This window comes from Sphaeramia orbicularis, chromosome 19, assembly GCF_902148855.1.
Source record: "Sphaeramia orbicularis chromosome 19, fSphaOr1.1, whole genome shotgun sequence".
NCBI classification, from domain to species: Eukaryota; Metazoa; Chordata; class Actinopteri; order Kurtiformes; family Apogonidae; genus Sphaeramia; species Sphaeramia orbicularis.
In genome coordinates this window covers 31,714,884-31,734,321 of record NC_043975.1, presented here as the reverse complement: position 1 = coordinate 31,734,321, position 19,438 = coordinate 31,714,884, and the positions used below count along the sequence as shown (strand labels likewise).

At 37.6% G+C, this 19,438-nt stretch overlaps 1 protein-coding gene across 3 annotated transcripts in view; it reads right to left on the bottom strand.

The window, feature by feature from the left end:
* Nucleotides 1-3,876: 3,876 nt before the first annotated feature.
* svild (supervillin d) overlaps nt 3,877-19,438 on the bottom strand; it is a 60,750-nt gene continuing 45,188 nt past the window's right edge. For all 3 annotated transcript variants that reach the window (XM_030121912.1, XM_030121913.1, XM_030121914.1), the window contains 21 exons: nt 18,811-18,958; nt 17,133-17,216; nt 16,629-16,715; nt 16,323-16,506; nt 15,995-16,167; nt 14,711-14,866; nt 14,480-14,616; nt 13,444-13,591; nt 13,210-13,355; nt 12,812-12,987; nt 12,451-12,586; nt 10,731-11,031; nt 10,427-10,581; nt 10,169-10,268; nt 8,965-9,169; nt 8,016-8,140; nt 7,696-7,851; nt 6,206-6,349; nt 5,869-5,981; nt 4,992-5,147; nt 3,877-4,910 (listed from right to left, as the gene is read on the bottom strand). In XM_030121912.1, the coding sequence (XP_029977772.1) occupies nt 4,824-4,910; nt 4,992-5,147; nt 5,869-5,981; nt 6,206-6,349; nt 7,696-7,851; nt 8,016-8,140; nt 8,965-9,169; nt 10,169-10,268; nt 10,427-10,581; nt 10,731-11,031; nt 12,451-12,586; nt 12,812-12,987; nt 13,210-13,355; nt 13,444-13,591; nt 14,480-14,616; nt 14,711-14,866; nt 15,995-16,167; nt 16,323-16,506; nt 16,629-16,715; nt 17,133-17,216; nt 18,811-18,958 (3,117 nt within the window). In that variant the 3' untranslated portion in view covers nt 3,877-4,823. The remainder of the gene's footprint in view (nt 4,911-4,991; nt 5,148-5,868; nt 5,982-6,205; nt 6,350-7,695; nt 7,852-8,015; nt 8,141-8,964; nt 9,170-10,168; nt 10,269-10,426; nt 10,582-10,730; nt 11,032-12,450; nt 12,587-12,811; nt 12,988-13,209; nt 13,356-13,443; nt 13,592-14,479; nt 14,617-14,710; nt 14,867-15,994; nt 16,168-16,322; nt 16,507-16,628; nt 16,716-17,132; nt 17,217-18,810; nt 18,959-19,438) is intronic.

The window sequence follows — 19,438 nt, the reverse complement described above, 5'->3', positions numbered from 1 at the left end:
TTTCTTAGGCTATGTCTCACGTTCTAACAAAAATTTTTTTTGCGTTTTATGTATTTTTAAAGTCATGTACATTACTTCAATCTTGATCTTTAAACTGTTTTGGGATGCATTTTTGATAGATGCAAAAGCTGTGTTTCCAAAACGTTGGATAAGAGCCCAAAATGGATCATGGAACTGTTTTTATTGGGTCACCAATCGACTATATGGACAAAAATATTGAGACACATCATGGCTACAGTTGTAAGAGTTGATTTGAAATATAAACATCAATATTAATAATCAATATGAGACAACTAAGAAAATAGTTTACAGACTCTTTATTGGTACTAAAATATCCCCATATTTTCAAGATTTTTTTTTTTTTAATATTTCTCATGTTCTAACACTTTTTTGTGTGTGTTTTATGTATTTTATAAGCCATCTACATTACTTTAATCTTGATCTCTAAAGTGTTTTGGGATGCATTTTTTATAGATACACAAGCTGTGTTTTGGGGCCAAAATGGGTCACGGAACTGTTCTTACTGGGTCGTCAACTGGTTCATGGACAAAAATATTGGGACACATCACGTCTACAGCTGTAAGATGTCCTGTTCATGCTGATTTGAGATATAAACATCAACATTAATAATTAATATGATATTTATCTGAATATAAAAGTATATTACATGACATATTGTTTTGTAGCTCAAACCCTGAATTCAACGTGTCCCATTACTTTTGTCCATATAGTGTGTGACTGTGGTAATTATGCTATGAGGCTAACGTCTGCTGCTGTTATTCTTGCTTGGTTAATCTGTCTTGTATTAGCAGCTTCATTGTTTTGTGGAGGCTGCCGTGGCACCTGAGCCAGAAGGCAGAGCTTTGTAGGTGATTAATGCTCACAGGACGAGGCTGATACTAAATAAACAGAGCACACACACCCCGGTGATGTACAAGGAACAGGCTGGCATCTGTTGTGGAAATCAGTTTTTGTTGCCATGTGTTTTTGGCATCACTGTGATAGGAGGGAAAAAAGCCAGTGTTTGTCTGAATGTGTGTGTTATCTTACAGTTTTTCAACCTCATCAAGACTCATATTATTGTTTTGTTCACACAGATGTTTAAAAAGAAGCTGCTTTATTCTGTTTTTAATGCCTCCTTTTTCTTCTAATCACCTATTGATGAGAATGGACCAAAAGACTCCACATTGTTCAATAAGGTGGGAATGTTGGACAGAGCCCGCCCCCTGGTGGTTGAATATTGACACGACACATACAGAATAAAAAAAGGAACATTTTTCTCAACTCACAATAAAAGAGATTGAAAAAACTAAGAAAAAACTATTCATAAAGTCTTTTTTGATACTAAAAGAGTCACAGATTTGACCAGATTTACTTTTCCTGCTGATTACAGGAAATGTTGCTCAAAAATTATTACGTTATAACATTAAAAAAAAAAAAAAAAAAAAAAGTGTTTAATGTATTTTTAAGGTTGTCTGCATTATTCTAATCTTGATCTTTAAAGTGTTTTGTGATACATTTTTGATCAGTTCTATAGCTGTGGTTCCCAAACACTGGATAAGGGCCTAAAATGGGCCATGGAACTGGTTTTACTGGGTCACCAACGGGTAGAGGAAAATATGATAAATGAATTAATTTATCTGGATAAAACAGAGGAAAAGTGTTTTGTTGTACAGTTTACAAATGCCATGTGGAACAAAGAGGAGTATCAGTAGTTGGAAAAGATGTAACAAGGCAAACATTATGTAAAAAAATAAATACATAAATAACAAGATGAAAGTCACATATGTCGAGACATGATGTAAAATATGTAACAACAACAACAACAACAACAACAGCAACAACAACAACAACAACAATAATAATAATAATAATAATAATAATAATGTGAACAGAGTACAGTTCATAACAAGACAAAAGAAACGAGATGCAACAAGATTAAAATAACTAAATAATAATAATAATAATAATAATAATAATAATAATAATAATAATAATAACAATAATATTCTAAAAAACTACAATAAAGTAGAAATGTTGATCCATGACAATTATGTTTGGGCCCTGAGAAGACATCAAATGTCTCTTCTGGGTCTTGTGTTGAAAAAGTAAATACATCAGTAATTGATAGTTATTGATAGTTTAGTAAACAACCTCCTGGATGTTTAATAATCTACATTTATTGAATTGAATTTCATGAACATCATGAATTTCTCCCTAGAGTTGAATAAACTTCATCTGTTTCTAAATGAACATTGTCAATCACAAGTCTGATAATAACTATAACTATAACTATAACTATAACTATAACTATAACTATAACTACAGGGTGTCCCATAAGTCTCCATACATAGGAGACATAATACATATGGTTCTAACATGCATTTCTTTATATTTCTTCTTTATAGTTCTTCAGCTGTGGAGGACACGCATTGAAATGTGTTCCTGACAAAATGGCAGTCATATAGAGCATATTATATAAATAAAAATGGTTTATGTCAAGAAATATTTATTTTTCCGTATGGAGACTTATGGGACACCCTGTATAACTATAACTATAACTAAAAATTATACTGACAATATTAACAGTCAAGGGTCAAACTGGTTTTATTTCAGGGGCCACATAAACCCCACTGTGATGTCCACCAGGTCAGACCAGTAAAGTAACAGCATAAGAACCAAAAAATAATGACAACTCAGTTTTTTTGTTTGGTTTGAAGTGAAATATTACAAAAGTAAAATTACAATTACAAAATGATTACATTTACAAACTATCCTTTCACAAAAACTGCAAATTATTTATGAAGAAGGTGAAATTTCTGTTGAAAAATAAGTGCAATATTAACAGTATTCTGCCTGTTACTAAATGCTTTGTGTCATCGTAGATCCACTATGATCTGTGAAGGTAATGATGTAAATGATAAGATAAGGCATAATATTGCTCTTAGGAAAGTTTGTTTCACATTATTCACATTTTTTTGTAAAAGGATAGTTTGTCATTCCAAACAAGTTCAGAATGTAATTTTACCTTACCTTTTTTTTTTTTTTACTAAAACAAAGAGAAACATTTGGAGTTGACATTATTTCTAGGTTTTTATTCTCTTATTTTACTGGGCTGGACCTCTTACATGAGGCTCCTGAACTAAAATTAATTTGATGCCCCTGGTTTTGACGATGCAGATGGACCAGATCCAGCTCCTGTGGACCTGCAGAGGCCCTTCAGTGGGATCGAACAGACATTAATGATCAGTTCTTCCCGGGTTTTTCCTGCTCAGACACTTATTTACGTTTCATATGTACTGTATATTTCCTTATTGGTAACATCTGACAGCAGTCATTTTATGAGATTTTTTTTATGTTAGCAAAACCAACAGTGTTTTAGCCTGCATTGGTATTTTCTGATTATTTATTGTTGATTATTTAATGGATTTATCCGTAGTTGCCTTCCAATGATCTTGTATTTTTACACTGATGTATGTTTGTCACATTGCACTTTGAATGTAGGTGGATGTCTGTGGTAAACCGCAAATGAATTGCCCATATGGGATAAATAAAGTTTTCTGAATCTGAATGACATTCAGTATTTAAAGACAAGAGGGAGAGCACATAACAATAAATATCAGCTATTGAAGAATGTACTAGACTGAGTTTGTCGCATTTCGACTATGACACGATTTTTCTGTTAAAAACAAAACCACAATCTTTTTTTTTTAAAATATATATATTTATTTAAAAGGGAACTCAACACATCCGCGTCTGACTCCCCCACACCATCTGTTTTATGTGGCAAGCAAAAAATATCTATATACTGTACATATATGGGATTAAGTTTGTCCACATATGGACTTTACACACATCACAAACAGAAGCAGAGCGCTGAGGCCATTTTGTTTATACCAGGCAGAGAATGTTTTAATACACGACAACACGGGCATGTTTTATATGTAATCACAGGAAACAGACATGGTACAGGATACAGATCTGGTGTCAGTTACAGTCATAAAGGCAGCGTGTTCTGCAGGTTGTCGTTGGTTACTGTACTGTACTCAGACACATATAATACTTGGTCATGGTTATACAAGTGCATGCACACACACATACATGTACACAACACATACACATATACACAAACAGAAAATCATGAAAAATACATGTTGAGGAAATTAAAAAAACATGAGAATTGGTCCCAGATAGTCAGGTAATCAGAGTCAGTGGCACACAGCTAGTCATAAAAACCAGGAATTATTCAGTACCAAACGTTTAACCTGACTAGAATCAGCAATATCAGACTGCTCATGAAAACATCAGCATACAGTATATTTAATAAAAACTGAGCTGAAATCAGAGAAGACACACATATCTAGAAGCTGATTTTTTTTTTTTTTTTAATCAAAGTGAAGATTTTCAGCTGAACAATTTAATCCCATTACACTGCTTATTTTTCCATGAAATGCAAAAATCAATGAATCCCTAAACCACAGGCTATTTTATTTATACACAGAAAACAAAAACACATTCATTTATAGTATATTACATATGTATAATGTGAAGGGAGCTGTCTCACCATGAAGGGAAAACATTTTTCCATTAAAAAGATGTCTAAAAATTGCACATAATAGTTGGCTAAAATATTGACAATAACACAAAGAACCTTTAGAATGGCTTTTTTTTTGTAGAAATACACAAATACTTCAACAAAATTGTACAATTACTTTTTATCCTTTACAAAAATAAGGATAGGAATTACACTGGAGTACAAAATGTAAGAAAAGCGGCTGAAAACAAAATAAAATAAAACAAAGATTTGTGTAGAAAAATGTGTTTTAAAAAAGGCCCTTGCTTTTCTTCAGATTCTTCTGTTTCCAGTTTGGTAGGGCGTAGAATTCCACTCGACTCATCTCCAGAAGCGTCTGAAGTTAGACAGAAAATGTTACAAAAAGAGTAAAATGTGCGTAAATTTCACACGGAACAAGCGAATGTAGTTTTGGTACCTTAAAGTCGTGGTCGGAGAGGTAGTCCTCCAGACGCAGAGGGTCCACCCCTTCTGGGAGGGGCTTCCTCGTCAGTTCCTCGATGGAGTACTCCTGTTTACTGAGCTTTGACAGCGCCTCCTTCACCAACACCACCTTGGCCTTGGAGCCCTCGGTCTACACACACGCACACACACGCACACACACACAAGTCAGAAAGCGTTTAACAGGAAACAGAATGTGTGCATGTACAAGACATTAAGACTGGAAGATAAAACAATAACAGCTATTAAGACGATATAACTTTTATATTACATCATAATTTACTTTGGTGGTGACTGTATCCTGAACCTTTTATTACTGTTACAGATTGTTTTGTCTTTAGGCTTTATTTCATTTACATTCTCAGCTAAAGCTTCTACAAAACGCTTCAACAGTTGAATGAAATGATCATTCCAGCTGTTTATATTGTTCTACCTCTAGATTCAGGATGTGTTCTGTTGTTTATTAAATATTAGTCATGTTCTGATTATAAATAGGAGTTTAAAAACCACAAATTACTGTCTTTTCTCTCATGAAAAAGAACTCAGATTGGACTCATTTTACTTTATTTGACACCAATGTTCATAAAATAAGAACTAAATCATAAAATAAAAGACTTCAGGTGTATTTAAGCCTGGTGACCTCTTTCACAAATATTTTAAAACTGCAAATAACAGCCTGGCATCATCAATTCTCAAAAGTCTTTAAACTTAAAAGTAAGAATATTTTGGCAATTATTGTGATAATCAACATCGATCTGAAATGCAAATACCATTTTTGGCCATATCAACAGACCAGCTCAAAATAAAACAGTAACACATATAATGTTCAGTGGTGAATAAATCCAATGTTCTACCTTTGAGACGATACTGCTGTCCTTCTCCCAGTATGGGAAGATGTTGGTGAAGGTGAAGGGCTCGCATCCTGCTTGGACTAGGTAGGCCTGAGGAGGGCGCCGCTGATTCTTCTCTGTAATAATTGCACCAGCAACTTAACAAAATATATCTACTGAACACGTCAAAGTAGGTATCAGCACTGAGTCACTGCTTTACCCTCGAATGATCAGATTTTGTCAGTTAATTCAATCAAGCTAAAATAAAACCTGAACAACTACACAGTAGATGCATCAGTACGAACAGACGAGTCCGCAGTTCAACTCTGTTTAGTCATAACAGCAGTATGTGACCTCTGACCTTTGCAGTAATGCAGCACAGTCTCCATTGCACACTTCCTCTCGTTGTCCCAGCGCATCTTGGCCGATCCCGTACACTGGGTGTCTTCAGGCTGCCAGCCCTGCCACAGGTACACCTCCATACGGTTATCCAACAGAAACAACGCTGAAGAAGGACGAACGCAACAGAAACACAACGACAGAGGTTGAAAACACACACAGACAAGAACCGATCAACATGTACAAAGTACTGTATGTCCACCAACAGCAAGACCTTGGACATCAAAGTGTTTGTGCAGAGACGTTTAAAGATATGTTTAAGTCCTGCTGTTGTTTGGGGGTGGACTTCTGTTCTGATTTCCCATGTAACTCTAATGCTGGTTTTCCACTGCCGGTATCATCTGGGTCACCCTGAATCAGTACTGCTTGACTCGGTTTGGCCCTGACTGCATTAGACGTCTACAACAGGTGTAGCAGTCCTTCACTGAACCTGCATAGTAGGGGTGTAACGGTGCACTTGTGTGTAGCGAATCGTTTCGGTTCAGGGCCTTCGATACAATACAGAAGTACCGAACGAATACATGTAGCCTAAGTGAAGAACGCAAACACTCGGTAAGCATGGTGGGCACAAGCAGAACCCATGTGCAGGGTTTCTCCTTTAACCTCTTGAGACCCAGCGATGCATTTTTGTCCTCTGTAGGGGACAAGAGTTTCACAGCCTTACTTAAAAAAACAAAAAACAAAGCAAATTCCATTAAAAAAAAAAAAAAAAACTAAAAACTAAAATCAGCATCTGAAAAAACTGCTACATAATGCTGGTTCCAATAAAACAATTATCTAATGTAAAAAACAAAAACAAAAAAAACCCCTTTCACTTTCCTGGGTCTCAGGAGGATGTACATTCAGCAGCAGTGCAGGAAAAAAACAAAACAAAAAACATTTATTCTGAGGCTGGGGCGCTGATAAGGGGCGGTGTGGGGTGTAAACATGACAACAGAGAGCATATCAGAGGCACAGAAGCCGGGTCGGACGTTCAAAGCTGTTAAGTTACACCTTGGTAGTTACAGAGTGCAGCATAGTTATGGTAGTACTTCCTTATTTCCCATTCTCTTAAATAAGTGGGAGTGGGCTTCAACCAAGAATTAAATCCAGTCTCGTTTAAATCTCTCATTAAAGGCCTAAAATTCAGATTATTGAATGTGAGATATTTACAGCTCCACAGTATTCTAGTTTAGTTCAAAGTACAAATACAAAACACAAAAACATAGTGCAGTGGTGACATTTCAACCATGCTTCACTATAGAGACATTTTCCTTCTACAAAATAATAATCCTGATTCTGATTAAGGGTGATTATAAAAAACAATATAACCCTCTGCAATTTTCTAAACCACAGTGATTATTCTGATGAACAGCTCAGTGGGAGGAAAAACAGGAGAGCTGAAATTACAGTAAACAACATTTGTACTCCAGCATCACCTCTGAGCCTCATTTAGCAGCACATGAGCGGTACCTGGCTGTGGTGCCGAGTAGAGGTTCTCCTGCAGAAAAGGCATCGCCATGACTCCCTCAGTGGCCCTGGCGGGATACAGCTTCTCCTCCCATTCAAACACCCCCGAGCTGGCGCTGAGCCGGAACAGCCGCGGTGTGTAGTTGTACTTCCCTGGATCTGAGTCAACACACACATCTTAGGAAATCAGCTAATATCCTGAAGACAAGCAGTCATTAGTGATCTGCCTCCTGCTGTTCATCTGTTCATAGTTGACCAGCGTTCGTGGGAAGTAATTTAGGTTTGTAATTGGTTTAAATTGTCTGAGAAATGTGAGGATGTACCTTTCAACATGCAGTCATAATGCTTCTTATCCTGCGCGCCCAGAGCCTTGAGGAACTCCGCAGGTTCGCCTCCTTCCTCCACTTCCTCAGGTTTAACACCACTCAGACCCACTTCTGACGGACACCTGAGAGACACACACACATACTAGTGAGTCCACAGCTGCAGCCATATGGTCCGTCCATTAGACATCATTAAACCTTAGGGGTCCACGGTCACGGGCCCGCGACCGAATCACATGACATTTTCAACACGTCGTAGCGTCGGAAGTCAGTCACATAGACCACTGGACAATTACATTCAAAAGTGCGGACTTGAAACATTCTCCCACTTTTTATTTGGTATTGATAGAGCAAATACAACTGGAAATATTACGTTTTGAAACGGGAGCAAACAAACGTGAGTAAAAATATGATAATGAAGTGGGCGGGTGTTATATTTCATACCATATCTTCGTCATTTTTTGTCCTTTTTCAAAATGGAAAAAACTGGCTGAATCTGTGGATTCTAATCCACAGACTGCATTAGCATTACAGGTTAAGGTGAGAATAACGCTGATGTAAAGATATGCTTTTATGTCAAATATCTGCCTATAGTTTTAATTTATTACAATCTGAATTTTACATATCTAATATTTGGAACCAATATTCACTTTTAAAGTCTGTGAAATAGTTTGTAAGCATCTTTGTGGTATTTATGCAATAAATTATACACATTTTTCAAATTGGATTTTAGATTTTTGTGTGTTTTTTGGCCTTTTATGTTGATATAGTAGGTTAAAGGGAAAAAATAAAAGGCAGATGAGATAGAGGAAGTTGTGCTGAAAAAAAGAGACCAAACATGGGTATAGTAAACATTTCTTTATATAGTAAATAAAGGCAAAATTGAAAGTACTCAAAACAACCAAAATAGGCTCAGGGCCATGAGGGTTAATCCACGTCCATGTCTTACCTCTGGGTTAACCTGTCCACTGCCCGTTTGGCCACCTGTCTGGCACCGGCCTGTGCTTTACAGCCATGCCACACATACAGGCGGCCTGTCTGAGCATTCAGCAGCACCAGGCTGGCTCTGGACCGCAGGCTGGCGTGTTGGCAGTCCACTTCCACCAGTGACGCCTCTGGCTCCACCTCACCACGGACACAGAACAACCTCCAACCTAAACACACACATATGATTAAAAGCATGCATGACCACATATGATCTGAATGTGTTGACAAACAAAACCATAAAATGGTGTAAAGAAGTTTTTGAATGGCCCATCCATTTGTGATACACATTAAGAATCACTCTTAACCTATAAAGACCCAGCACTGCTATTGTGGCAGCTCCCAAGTGGTTTTTTCCCCCTATTCTTAACCTTTCTTAAGTGATTTATCACCATTTACTCTAATATTAGGGTCAGTATTTTGCATTTTTAAGTAAAAATCAGGTACTTCCCTATAATCAGTGTACTAATTATATAGATGTTCATTAAAGCTCAGATTAAAGTTGAGGGTTATTATATCAGAAACAGAAAACTGAAGAAGGTCAAAACTGGGTGTTTCAGCAGATAATGAAACACATCCAGGCCATGACATGTTGAAACGGTCAAGAATTTGGTTTTCTTATTTTTTTTCTTGTTAACAATAAACAGAAAAATCATTTCCATTTTTTTGTGTCTGTTTGCAAATATTTCATGATAATATTTGAATTGTGTAAAATTTTAAGGGTCTTTGAAAACTTTTTTCCACTACTGTATACAACATGAAATCTGTTCAATCTCCTTTATGCACACTAAACCCTACATGAAATCAATTTACAGTCTGCTTATATTGCCATTTAGTGGCTGCAAAGCATGCTGCCCATTCTAATAAATGTTTGTACTAATAAACAAATGTCTGGACAATATTTAGTAGTTACTTGGGGTTCAGTTTAGATTAGTCTTAGACAGTCATGTGCACCATATTATAAAAATGACTGTGTAATTTATATAATTTGCTGAACTTCTATTAAAATCAAGTATGTCAGGGTTCCTCACTCACAAGTCTCCTTTCTTATTAAATCAAAGTACTTGTATTTCATTTGTTTATACTAATAAACTGCATTTGACATGTTTTGTCTTTCCATCATGATGAATCTGTTCATTACAGGACACCTCACTGTTTTTATTTAATACCTGTGTTGCTAGCGCTGTCTCTGTTGCCCTTGTGGATGATCAAACCCCCCTGGAAGAGCTGGAGGAAACAGGGGGGCTCCTTCCCCTGACTCACCAACATCTAGATGACACAAACAGACCATAAATCACACAAAAACACACAGTCATTAATGTGTGCTTGAGGTAAAATGCATCTGTATGAAGTGAACACAGCAGGATATAGTTCTACTTCTTAGTGCTGGTGCATTCTCTAGAAACAAAGGACTAAGTGGTGCTCACTTGCGCCCCCCTGTGGCTGCCTAACTCCACTGTCATTAGAGCTGAGGTTCCTTTCTCGCTGACGCTGGAGTGTCTGCCCTGCCAGAAAAAACAAGCTGTCCTTTCCCTTCCAGGAGTGCCAGCACTCAGCTCCCCAGGCTTCTGCCGCTTCCCCACTGACACAACAAAACAGAACAGAACAGAACCACAATAAACTATACACACATTACTTCCTTCATTTTTAATCAGTGGTGGCCTCAGTTATGTTTTATTAATAAGCTGTCTTGCTTGATTTTCTTTGTCTTGATCGTGGGTTTAGACTCACCGAGTGTAGTGATGGAGTACTTCCAGCGGATGATGTAGGCGTCCCCGTCGTGTAACTGGCCCAGGCTCTCTTCAGGCAGCTCCTCCTCGCCGTGCTCTTTGATGTGCCAGGCGTCTACAGCGACCGTGGCCAACTCTGCCTGCCTTCCATCCTCCGTCCTCACCAGGCCGTGGCCCCGCTGGACGTCCACCCCCTCCAGGACGGTCTTCACAGGGTCCGGCTCATTATCCAGCAGCGCCCTGGCATCACACGGCTGCAGCTCCGGGTCAGACGCGGGGCGGACATTAGAATGGATCGGACTCTGAAGGCACAAACAGAAACTACAGTTAACATTTAAAATACATTTGTTCATTTAGTTTTCAGTCTCGTGTCTTCGCTATTTGCTCATATGGACACGTAGCAGATCATATAATGGTTAAATCTTACTTTGAAAAAACAGAATGAAATCAACTTAAAAGAACACACAATAGTAAAGCAAAACATTTGATGACACTTTTTTTTTTTTTCTGCTTTCTTGTGGAAGTGAAAACATTTTCCTCTGTATATCCCCCTCCTTTACTGAGACCAACAGCAGGTTATTCAGCATGGACACATTTATTCTATTTCTGCTGACAGTAACTCCTCCAGTCTTATTCTCAGATGCATATATCTTGGATTTTTTGTGAAGGTTCTGTAAAATACAATGTTAAGCTGCACTGAATCTTTTCCGTGTTTCTTTCACTTGGCTAGATGTAGTTTTAACACTGAAAGAGAATGATTCTTGATTAGATTCTGATAAATAGTACATGGATTGAGGCCGATAGAACCAGGATTGACATGTAAACTAGACGTGGTGTCATCTTTATTGTCACACAAATACCAGAGTTTACTGTTGTTTGCAGTAGTCTGTTCTCTCAGTACATTGCTTTACTTTGATGCAATTTAATACATACTTTTATGCTTTTAAATATTGATATACACAGTCGTGGAAAAAGACTATTAGACCATCAAAATTCATGAAAAGCAATGATTATACAATCAATAAAAATAATAATAATACTTTTTTATTTATAAGCGCCTTTCAGGACACTGTACAGCAAAGAATAAAACAGACAATGCATATGTATTATTATTATTATTATTATTATTATTATTATTATTATTATTATTAGAAATGAAAATCTGAAATGGAGAGTAAAACTTATGGTGGGTTGGCTATTTTGAAAAGGGGAGTTTTGAGTCTGGATTTTAATATGGGGAGAGAGTACTAAACTCCTGTGGGTATCATGTGACTAAAACAGACAGAAAAAAAATGGAATGCTTAAAAGCACTGTTTTTGTCAGTACAATGCCATAGCTATTGATGTAAGAACTGAAGCGATTTTGATTATTATCAAGAAAACATGGAAAATGGCTAGATATCAGCTGTTAAATTAAACTCTTATGAGTTATTTTTGTTGTTATCATTATATTTGTCCAAACAAATGTACCTTTAGTTGTACCAGGCATTAAAATGAACAAGAAATTGAAGAAAAGAAGGGTGGTCTAATAATTTTTTCTGCAACTGTATATAGCAACACAGATGATTTCAGAGACCTAAAGCTCAGGAAAACATAAAATGATTTAAACTGATCTAAACTAATTCCAAACAGCTTTAGCCTAAACAGTCAACACAAAACAGACAACATACGAAAAAGACAAAAACTGTATCCTGCTGTACAAAGACTGAACCTCTTATCTACCTTGACTTCCTCGGCCAGGGCTGCCTCCTCCTTCTTCCTCTCGGCCCAGTCCAGAAACTTCTCTCTAAACAGGGCCGTCTCATTGTGCTCTGACAAGCGGCCGAAAAGAGTCCAACCTGGACGCCCCTCCCCCTTCCTGGACATCACATAAACAGTTCAAATCAAAATCAGTCTCCTTTGTAGGTCATTGTGTTAGCTGTAATGACAAAGTAAATCCACTAGGGGCTACAATAGCACAACCAATAGTGTCGATGCTGAACTGAATCAGATGAAAATGCAGCCATCTGAAAGCAATAAATATATAGAGTAGCACTGTGCATCCCAGCATACAACTTTGTTTAGATCTTTGAGTCATACTCACTGTGGCACATCCTCATTTGTGCAGGAGGCATCCAAAGGGTTCACTCTGCAGTTGCTGTAGTCGTAGCTGCCGCTGTACAGTTGTTTGCCTAATTTGACAGCGACTTTTCTGTCACCTAAGGGCACGTCTTTCCCATGCCACACGTATACTTCACTCCCAAAATCAAACACTAAGACCTGAGGGTGATGGGAGACAGAAGATAAAAAAGACAACATGTAATGAGTCAGTTATCTGTAAGTTTTAAGGGTATTTGTAAACGTTATAATATCCTGTTAACGGCTTGGAAAAGTTTTCCTGATTTGCAGTTGCCTGATTTTTCCAGTTGCAAGAAAGGGTCAGATTTGTTTTCCATACTTGTCAAGACTTTCCAGATTTCAGGGCTCATTTCTTTGTGTTACCTCTTTGGAGTTGAGCAAAGAGACACTGGGAATGGACGCCCAGGCATCTTCATGAGGCACCAGCTTGTCTCCCTGGAGTCTGTATATACCATTAGAGTCCACTACCCCGCTCTCATACAGCTCATCCTCCTCCGGCTCCCCTGCCCCTATGACACACACACACACGGTATTATGTATATAAAAAGGCAGGGCAGGTTGCGTCTCAGTCCTCACATGGTAAACCGGTCGGCCTACCTCTGTATTTGGTCTTTCCTCCCAGCAGGCTCCAGAACTCTTTGGCCCATCTGCTCTCTGTGTTGATGCCCTCCTCCAGCACCGTCACCTGGGGGGCTTTACACCCAAGGTCTCGCTTAGCTTGGACAAAAGACGCCATCTCTGATGCCTGGCAACACACAGCGTAAGAAATGCATCAGAATTCATTCAAATTCAGGCTAAACTCTACTTTATTTGAGGAAACACATAATGACGCTTTTAACCCATAAAGTCCCAAACGGTCACAGTATTCAAATCATCTGCTGATCTAAAATGATTAATATCTGCTGATCCAATGATCATGTCAATACATGTAAATAACTGGTGCAAAATGCAGTTTGTCATCTTTTCATGGTCATCAGATATGACCCATGTGGACATTCAGAGGCTCTGTAGTGAATGTGGAAACACTGTCATTCACTATATTGATTCATCAATAAAATCCATGGAGTTTGATAAATGACAGCGAATGGAGATGCTTATTTTATGTTCAGTTAATGATATTTTTTGCACAATAATTTATCTTTTTCTTAAGTTTTCTCAGTTTCTGATATTACAACCCTCAACTTTAACCTGAGCTTTAATGAACATCTATATCATTAGTACATTAATTATAGGGAAATACCTGATTTTCACTTAATGTAAAATACTGAGACTAATATTAGAGTAAATGGTGATAAATCACTGTCATCTTCTACAACACTGATTCACCAGTAAAACCCATGGAGTTTGACAAATGACAGTGGATGGACACACTTATTTTTATGTTTAGTTAATGATATATTTTGCTGTTTTTGATATAATAAAATTGAATTTACTCTGAGGTTTAATGAACATCTACATGATCAGTGAATTAAGTACAGGAAAATACATGAGTTACACTGAGAGAGAGGATAATATTATAATAAATGGTGATAAATCACTTAAGAAAGGTTAAACAGAGAAAAAATCATTTGGGAACTGCCACAAAAGTAGCACTGGGTCTTTATAGGTTAACTCAGTATCTGAGGTTTAGTACCTTTGCTTTCTCTATGACATTGGCAAACTCGCCGCTCCACATGAAGCAGTGCTTTGGAGTTATGAGAAGGAAGCAGTCGCCGCTGTTTAGTGAATGGGCTTTTGGCTCCATCAAACGCACCTGAACGTGCCTCCGACCTGCAGGGAACACAAACACAGTCCTGGGATCAGCACAGTATTGACAACACCTTTATACAACAAAAGTTAACTCACAAACTCTAGTGTTGCTGACCTTTAATGCGAATAAGCATGAGTTTGTGGAAAGGCAGTGCGCTGTTGTTGGTCACAACCTCGGTGGATTTCACGCTGCGTAGGCTGACCTTGCGGAAGTTCTCCTTGCTTGCGAGGCCTGCCAGTGCCACATCAGCCAGGTTGGAGTGTTTTGCCACTGGGAGGAAAAGAAAACAAGTTCATCAATAATAAGCAACAGCACAGTTTGACTGTGGCGTAGGAGGTAGAGCGGGTCATCCACAAAGTAGAAGGTGATTTGATCCCTGGCTCCTGTGCACAAATCCAAGTGTCCTGTAAGAGTGTTGTAACCCACAGGGGCTCAACCACTGGTGTGTGAATCTGTGTGCACGGATGTGTAAATGTGACACACTGTACAGCTCTGTGGGTGCTGTCAAAGTAGAAAGCACTATATAAATCTTTAAGTCCATCAAGTTTGCTAGCAGTTATGAATGTTTGTTGAACTAATCTGTTATCAAGAAACAAATACAATAATCAGCACTACAGCAGAGATGTGAATATTATTATACATATCTGTGTGTATCTACTTCCTCTTGCACAACCTGTATAAAGGTTACTGAGGTCAGACTAGTCTGTGATACTTATCAGAGGTGATTTAGAAAATACAGAAGAAAACAAAACTAAAACACATTATGCTTTAAGATTAGTCATTACAGGGTGTTTGCTCTTTAGCCAAATAAAAAATCCAGACTTTTTCAAAACTGCTATCCCCGACCCCAACCCCCACCCACGACCTTGACTTTATGTACTTTTATAATTGCGTGCCTACTTTTTTGGTTGAGATGGTACCTGTTGTGTGTGGTAGAAAAGTTCATTCTAATAAATGTATGAATGAATGAATGCATAATTCACAGTAAATTATGTTTTACTGACAGAAATGTTTTCAGCACATTCCAAAAAGTACATGGATATCACACAAACAGGTTTCACTAGAATCATTCCAGTATCGACTGGTTAGTGAAATCATATCAAGGTTTTTAGATGCTTTCCTCATGTATTTCTTATCTTCCATGATTATGTGCCTTTGAACACACTCTAAAATTCAAGTATGAGAGAAGCTTTTTTCCATACTTTATTTAGACTTTCGCACAAAATTCCAGACTTTTCAAGGGCTGGAAAACAAAATATCAAAGTTCCAGACTCTTTAAGACTTTCAAGTCCTGCACAAGTACCCCACTTTATACAGAAGAATTTGGATAGGGATTAACAGTGTTTAGTGATTTAAGTCTCTTAGGTATAGCTAGAATGTAAGTTTAAAAAATCATACTTCTCTCTACTTGGATCCTCTTGGTCTCCACTGTGGCTACGTTAAGCCTCTGCTCAGTGTACACTTGGCGGATGTCGTTGCGAGCAGCCAGCGCCCGTAGAGGATTCCTGGAGCCCTGGTTCCTTCTGGTTGGACGCACTGCACGTTTATGTTCTGCTACAGATGAGGTGAGTCTGAAATATAATCACACAAAGCAGTCATGTTTAACATTCAACCAAACAAGGAACTGCAAAGAAGAATCTCCCAGTTAAAAAAAAAAAAAGAAGACAGACGTTTATTTGATTTCTTTGTTTGTTTTTTTTTAAATTTTTTATTCTCATTAACCCACTTGGGTGTATCGGCCTGGATTTGGCTGAGGTCTTCCTCTGTCAGGATGACACTGGAATCTTGGAGCGTTGAGGGAGACACAGGTTTGTAGAAGCTGCCAAATGTCTCGTCATCATCGAGGGTCATCACTTCTTTTTCCGTCTCAGCCGTCACCTCAATGGTGGATGTTTTGCTTTTGCTCACACCTGAACCAGGAAGTACAAAGAATAGAACAGGAATTATTACAAGCACTGTCATTCATTTTAGTCCATCTTCAACATAGATATATGTCAAAAGATTACAAAAATCACTGATAGGCAGATTGTACCTTTACTGTGAAGCTTGTCGAGGAAGGACTCTAGCTTGTCAAGCCGTTTATCTCCCTCCACCTTCACATCAGTTCTACTGGAAATTTCTGTAAAGGAGAATGGAACAGTTGTACTTATTAGTGGATGGACATGTGTCAGAGTACTACAGTTCAGGAAAAACGAGTGAATAAATAAACTAAAGTTAATAATTTCACCTCTGCCTGACGTTGAAACCTGATCATTACATATTTCCACTATGCCGTTTTTTGATATATATCCACCTCCATTCATTTTATTTTCCATATACAGTTTATTGTAGCACCTTTACTATTTGATCCTTTGTCCAGATTCTCTACAGTTCTTTTTTCTATTTCTAATTTATTATGTACTGTGTGTTTGCTCTCGTATTCTATTTTTATTCTTATATTCTATTTTTACTGTTTGTCATGCTGCTGCTGCACTACAATTTCCCAGTTTGGGATCATTAAAGTATATCTATCTATGTATCTGGAATGCCCACTTACCTTCATGTGGCTTCACAGGAGTTGCATTTGACTTCTTCAGAGCGATGAGAGGTGACTCTTCTTTTCCTGTATCGGTCACCAGACCTGGTGGAAAACAATGATTATTGTCTTTAAATATCACATGTGCATTAGTTAAAAAAAATACTCATGTTTAACAGTTATTTGTTTGCTTTGCTTAAAAAAATAATTCCTTAAGTGTGAAGTTACTGCACTTTCCCAAAGATGTCAAATTAGTTTGAAAATCAATGGAAAAAGACTGAAAATAAGTTTTTAATTTTTACTTACAGAAACACAGTCATGGAAAAAATTATTAGACCATCAAAAGTCATCAAAAACAATATTTATGCAATCAAGCACTGACTCCTGTGTGTATCATGTGACTAAAACAGACAATAAAGAAGACATGGAATGCCTAAAAGTACTGTTTTTGGCAGTACAATGCCATAGATATTGATGTAAGAACTGAAGTGATTTTGGTTATTATCAAGAAAACCATGGAAAATGGTCAGATATCAGCTCTGAAATCAAACTGTTATGAGCTATTTTTGTTGTTACCTCTGCCACGGAGGTTATGTTTTTGCCAGGGTTTGTTTGTCTGTCTGTTTGTTTGTCTGTCCGTTAGCGTGCAACATAACTCAAAAAGTTATGGACAGATTTTGATGAAATTTTCAGGGTTTGTTGGAAATGGGATAAGGAAGAAATGATTAACTTTTGGGGGTGATCCGGAAGAAATCCTGGATTCTGGATCACTTTGAAATTTTCGTTAACATTGTGGTAAATGGGGCCAAAATTTTCGTTTCCCAATATCTCGCTTAATTATTGACCAAAACTCATGAAATTTAACTCAGGAATTGACAATGGGGTCCTCTATCACATTTCAAAGGCTGATCCGGATCTGATCCAGAAGGCGGATTTTATTTTAAAAAATAAATGTAGGATTTGTATCACCGATTATGTGGGGAATTTTTGCGCTTGGCGGAGGTCTGCGCTCTCCGAGTGCTTTTCTAGTTATCATTATATTTGTCCCAACAAATGTGCCTTTAGTTGTATCAGGCATTAAAATGAGCAAGAAATTGAAGAAAACAAGGGTGGTATAATAATTTTTTTGAGACTGTATTTCTGGCTGGTGGTTATGGTTTTTACTTATGTTACAGTCATGGGATTTAAATTAAGTGTCATTCATTTAATTGGTAAAATTTTCATCTGAATGTACATAGAAAGAGCCAAACTGGATCAGATGGCAAAAACTTTTAAAAGCTGTTAATCAACCTCAACAAGCTGCAACAGCAAAATGAAGGAATCAAATAAAAGTATTTGCATGTACCTGCTATACCACATTCAGGTCAAAACTTCATCTCCATCTTCATCTTCATATTGTATGTTAATTAATGTTCATCATTCATCTAATTAACAAAAATGTATGGTACTTTCTATGGAGCTTAAGTTTGGAGAAGCATCTATAAGACTTGAATACTGAAAGAGTACATCATCTGTTTTCTGTGTTTGGCGTGTAACTATAACACAGCGTAAAATACATCAGGTCATGCCTCAAATGTAACCTTTAACCCTTCACTTGTCACATGTGGCCTCTAACGATTCCCCTATTTTCAAGTGGACCATGGCATTCCTAAATGTGTGTGAACTACTGCCGGCTGACTCGGTTCGACAGTGGACTGACCTCTCTTGGCCATGCGTCCAGCTACAGTGAACTGGATGGAGTCATTGGCTGCCCCTTTGCCTTTGTTCTTCCACTGCTCCTCCTTTTCCTTCAGGACCTTCATCCTGTCTGCCAGTGACATCTTGGGTTCCACATCCACACTGGACTTCTGTTGGAACATTTATTCAAACACAACTTCAGATCTAGCATTTATCAGCAGTTAGGATTATTCATATGGGCAGAATGAAGAAATGCTGAGTGAATAGTAAAAGGTTGCATGAGGATAAGAGACTAATAGTGAGGGTGGAAGAACATAATGAACCAATAGAGCCAGAAATTAATTTATCATGGAATCATCATCCTGTGATTATTTCTGGAACAGTGTACCAGGACTACTGTTATTACCAAAAACAACTTCTTCCACAAATGTTTTCCCTTCAAAATGTACTCTTAGAACTAAAAAATATGAAGACTGTAGAGTATGACAGAAAATCACTAAAACCCTATTATATACAGAGAACATCCATCAGCTGTTATTTAGCAGAGCTTTCTTTACTTGATTTATTGTCACTGCCATTTTAGCACCTGAATTCTACCATAAAAATGAATAAGTGGGGGCTTACTTGGCCTCATGGTCCCGCTGGACCTT